General features: G+C 31.6%; 1 protein-coding gene across 1 annotated transcript; it reads right to left on the reverse strand.

Annotated features, from left to right (window-relative positions):
• Positions 1–3,875: 3,875 nt before the first annotated feature.
• LOC130463342 (uncharacterized) lies at positions 3,876–5,087 on the reverse strand. The gene is made up of 2 exons (XM_056832437.1): positions 4,974–5,087; positions 3,876–4,889 (listed from the first exon to the last, which is right to left on the reverse strand). Exons 1-2 carry the CDS (start codon positions 5,085–5,087, stop codon positions 3,876–3,878), a joined length of 1,128 nt encoding a protein of 375 aa, XP_056688415.1.
• Positions 5,088–5,315: the final 228 nt, after the last annotated feature.

Raw genomic sequence — 5,315 nt, forward strand, 5'->3', positions numbered from 1 at the left:
AATAAGCGCGATTAAGCATAATAACTAATATACACAAACAACATGAACAAGATTACGTGCGCGTGATTACAACTAATAATATACGCAAACAATTAGAAGGGACTAAGCGTGATTACACATAATAATTAATAAATATGAATAACTCAATAGACTAGGTCTGTGTGATTACCTTCCGATTGTTTATATTCAAGAATAGTGTAAAAGTGAGGTTCGGATACAAACTTGCAACGATATGGTTGCCTCGACTAGTATGTAGATAAGATGGAAGACATGATAATGTGGGCTACTCATGAAATTTGTTTAAGACTCGTAAGATGAATCAAATGATGATGTGAAATTGAAAAGAGGATTAATGGGTATGATTTGAAACATGATTGGGAATTATGATTAATTTATTGAGGATAGTTTCAATATCACGCAAACCGTGAGGAAATCGGCTGCTCTAAGTATCAACAAAGAAATATTAGGGTTAAAGAAATATATATAGTACTTATAATAAGAGTCCTATTAAATTTAAAATAGTATTTTTAAACTTTCCAAAAATTTGAAAAGAGACTAAATAAAAACGAAAAATCATTTAATAATACTTATAACTTCTTTTTGTTCCCATAAAATATATTTTACGAAATCATAAAATATTGGGGTATTACAATCTATCCCCCTTAAAAAAAGTATCGTCCCGAAACTTAAAGTTAGAAAAATATAGGGTATTACAATCTACCCTCCTTAAAGGAAGTTTCGTCCCGAAACTTAAAGTTACAAAAATATAGGGTATTACAATCTACCCTCCTTAAAGGAAGTTTCGTCCCGAAACTTAAAGTTAAACAAAGATCCTTACTCTCAAACTTTTTTTTTATATATATATATAAAGAAGATAAAAAAAATTATGCAATATATTGCTACTTAAAATATGATTATTGAGTCTCAAACTATTAGGGGTTATGCATTCCACCCCCCTTAAAGAAAAAGAGTTTGTTCCCAAACTCAAAACTAGCTAGTCACATAATCACATAACAAGAATCACATAACTAACACATAGAGAGAAACAATCTCTTCAATTAAATGGCTTGACCTGTAACTTTTTAACTTAACTCTTAATTAGTCATTTCAATCCTAGGAAACTCAAACGCTGAGATATGAAGATCTCTGCGTCAATCCCAAAGAGCGATAAGGCTCTTGATACCATTTTGTAACACCCCCAAATTTCTCTCTTTTTAAAACCAACATTTATTTGAACAAAACCAACATGGAGAGAAATTTAGGAGTATTACTGCCACGTGATTACGTTAAAGGCTAATTAACTCAACTAATGCAGCGGAATAACTCAATACTTTTTTTTTATTGAATAATGATAATCGAAATAATAATAGTGTATATTGAATAAACCCTTGAAATTAAAATACTAAAATCTGAACTCACAAATGAAACCAACTTAGAAAAATAAATACTAACTAGTGAACTCTCCATTAATCCCGTATGCAAGCATGTCACATCATCACATCAAGTTCCTGAAAACTGCTCACCAAAAGGTGAACAGGGCCAAGCCAAAACAAATAGGAAATACGGGTTAGCAAAAGCTAAGTACGAATATATGCAAGACATGTAAAACATTTATATATATTTGAACATACTTTCACAAACCATTTAATTCAAACTTGCTTTATTGAAATCATAGAATATTCATTTTCCAAAATTAGAAACTTTCCATAAATAGTAACTTTCCATAAATAGTAACTTTCCATAAATAGTAACTTTTCCAAAGTATAAACATTTCAAGATTTAAGATTCCCAAAATAGAAACTTTCCAAAAGTAGAAACTTTCCATGAAAAGAAATATTCCAAATATATAAATTTTCCAAATATAACAATATTCTAAAAGGAGAAACTTTCCAAAAAAATAGATTCCAATTAGAATATGGAAATCAAAACACCTCTTCTTATCTCCCCTTCCTTCCTAAATGTGCACACCCCCAAGCTAGTATTCCATCACAAATCTATACATTGGGGTACTAACCAAATAATAGTCAAAAAGTGACCCTCGACTTACACAACAAGTGATGCGTATGAACATAAAAGTTCCATGAAATCCATTCCACCTTGAGACTTTATAAAAGTATAATAATGTCATGAAAGACCATCCAGTTCCAACCATATGATAAACCAACAATCCTTCTTTTATTTAATCAAACGTATTTTTAAAGAAAACAACGTATTTTGATATAAAGATTTACAACTCATCAAAACCAAACAAACTATTTCAAACACAACTTGAACAAATCCATCATCATATTAAAATCAAGAAAAATATTTAACCTTTCAAAAATCCTCAAACAATTTTCACAAATCAAGAAACAATTCAAAATCACTAATTCACAATTTTCAATTTAAAGTTAATAATCAAACCATACATAGATTTCAATCTATAACAATCTAGCCACACACACGTACCTTGATTAAATAATAACTCACACAAAGATAAATTTGATCCTGCTACGGATCACTCACGGGTTCCTAACAATTAATAAATAAAACCCTAATTAATTCATGATTAAACAATTAAATTAATAAAAATAAATCTAATGGACATAAATTTAATTCATGAGTTATGAATGCATAATAATAGTATTATAAATCAAAATTTAGAACTATGGTTTTAAAAATAAACTTTTTAAAAATTACGGCATTAATTTAGAAGACTTTAAATAGTAAAAACTGACCGTGAAAGAGAAGGCTTTGAAAACAATTGGGGTGTGGAAGTCACGACACCAAAAGGTAGAAGTCGGCGGAAAGGAGTGCACGACGGGGGTGTCGTGGTGGTTGTATAAGGGTTTTAGGTAAGAAGGTTTAGAGCCAAAAAGGGAGAAGAAGTTTAAGAGCGGGCTTGGGAAAACTCTCAACTTTTGGTGTGAGGAATTATGAATGAAGTAGGGGGTATTTATAGGTGTAGGATTAGGGTTAGGGTTATAATGGAACCCTAAGGGCTATGGGCGTGGTTGGTGTTCAAGTTGTGATAGGATTCTGAATCTAGTCATGATTTTGGTGATATTCGATTTAGAGTAAAATCGTTTAAAATAGAAATGCAAAAGATAAAATCACGAAATTTTAAACAGAGGCTTGAATAATTAATTAAGATTTATCCTGAAATTTTCAGAATTTATCTCAAAGAATTCGGATTTTTAGGGAATTTTAAATTGGTAAAACTCTTTAAATCCAATTTTAAATAGAATTATCTTATTTTTCCAAAACAAATTCCGAAATATATTCTCATAAATATCATATAATATAAAACTGATTTTATAAAATACTAAACGTAATTTTCGGATTTATAAAATAATTTTAAGTTGATTAAAACTCTTTTTCTCCAAAATTGATTCCTAATAGAATTAGGAATTAATAAAATATGAAAAATATAATTTAATTCAGTTTTGAAAATAATGTTCACATTTGAATATTTTCCCTCCAAAATATTTGAATATTTTTCCATCCAAAATAATTTAATATCAAATATATATTAAAAAAATTGCATAAAATGATTAATAAAATGCCTAAAAATATGGGTATTACAGTCTACCCCCCTTAAAAGAAGTTTCGTCCCGAAACTTAGGATAAAATACCACACTAATATTCTGAAAACGGAAATATCTCAACTTTATCGACTATTTTAGAAAGAAAAATATGCTAATGCACATGCATAAAATAGACCAAATTTGCTAAAACTTTACAAAATCACACTGAAAATGGGTAAAAGCGCGAAACTCTATCGCATTCTACCCCCCTTAAAAAGAAAGTTACGACCCCGTAACTCGCCTATTAAATTTTGAAAACTGAAACTCTTTGAATGAATGTGATGCCCTACTATTACAATATATAAAAGTTTAGCTAGCAAGTAGATCATAAATAGAAAAAGTACCAGCTTCTACTTCATACGCGTTTTCAGCTTCACGATGATTCATAACGAACAATTTTCCCTTCAATTGGGTGGCGTTATTCCCACCTCTAGGTACGATGTTGATTCCATCCTGCTGGCTTAATCCTTGTTGACTTGAGTGTGAGTTTTTCCCATTCTGGCCTAGGTTATATGTTGATTCCCCAAATGCTTTCTTGTAGCATTCAAACTCACGATGCCCTTGCTTCTTACAGAAATAACAAGTAACTAGGTTTCCCTCACAATCTTTTCCTGGATGGTTATTCTCACACTTTTTACAAAAGTAGTTCCTTTTAGGCTTATCCTCGTTCCCGTTACTTCCATTTTCATAATTTCCCTTCCATTTTTGGGTGATATTGCGATTCTCTTCCCTATTTTGGTTAAAATTCCCTTCCCTCTTTCCATGGTTAAAATCCCCATCCAGCTTAGGTTTTTTCTCATTCCCTTGGAAGTTTCCATTTCCCTTCCTCTTTTCACCAGAATTTCCATCAAGCTCTCTTCCTTTAATCCCATATAGGTGAGCTGCACGACCATAAACATCATCTAAGGATTCAAAGTTAACTCCCCCAAGCTTCCCTTGCAAAGTCAAAGTTAACCCTTGCTCAAACCTTTGAGCTTTTATAGCTTCAGTTGGGACTATTTCAGGTGCAAACCTCATTAGCTCTATAAACTTGGTGTTATACTCATTCACAGTCATGGTTCCCATTCTAAGGTTTGTAAACTCTAGGCATTTCTGCTTCTTTAGATAGGGAGGGTAAAACTTGGCTCTTAAGGCTTCTTTCATGGTTTCCCAATCAAAATCAGGTTTGGTCATTAAGGCTTTCTTTCGTTGTGACCACCATAGGTCAGCTTCTTCCCTTAGATAGTACGCAGCATTATTGATTTTTAGATGCTCAGGGCAATTGATAGCATCAAAAAGTTTGTCAAATTCTCTAAGCCAGTTTTCTAGATTTGCAGGGTCTTCCTTTCCATCATAGGTAGGTGGTTAACTAGCTGCTACTTTCTTAAAGACATCACCAAAGTTTTCAATATTACTATTGCGAGTTACCTGAGTTGTCATAACTTGAGTCAAGTTTTGAGCTATTTCAGTGAGGCACTTAATCGTCGTTCCGACTTTCCCTGATCTCTTCCTTCCCCGATTACGAATTATCTCTCTCACCATCTTGCCTGGATAAAGGTGTACTAATAGAAAATTTGCAACTAAAACCTAAATTCAAAAATAATGCAATTAGAATATTGCAACACTTTAGTACATCAAAATCATAACAAAGTAAAGGACAATTCACAATTTTCACCAAATTCCATAAAGAAAAAAATATATCTCGACCAATTCCAAATAAAGGAAACTCATCATCATTAGAAGGTTAAAATTTCCACCAAAAATATCTCG

Source organism: Spinacia oleracea, chromosome 6, assembly GCF_020520425.1.
Source record: "Spinacia oleracea cultivar Varoflay chromosome 6, BTI_SOV_V1, whole genome shotgun sequence".
Lineage (NCBI taxonomy): Eukaryota > Viridiplantae > Streptophyta > Magnoliopsida > Caryophyllales > Amaranthaceae > Spinacia > Spinacia oleracea.

Excerpts from the sequence above, each read along its gene's own strand:
- LOC130463342 (XM_056832437.1), bottom strand. The coding sequence starts at position 5,087 with ATGGTGAGAGAGATAATTCGTAATCGGGGAAGGAAGAGATCAGGGAAA. Across the intron at positions 4,890-4,973 it reads CTCAAGTTATGACAACTCAG|GAAGACCCTGCAAATCTAGA; the intron begins GTAACTCGCAAT and ends TATGATGGAAAG.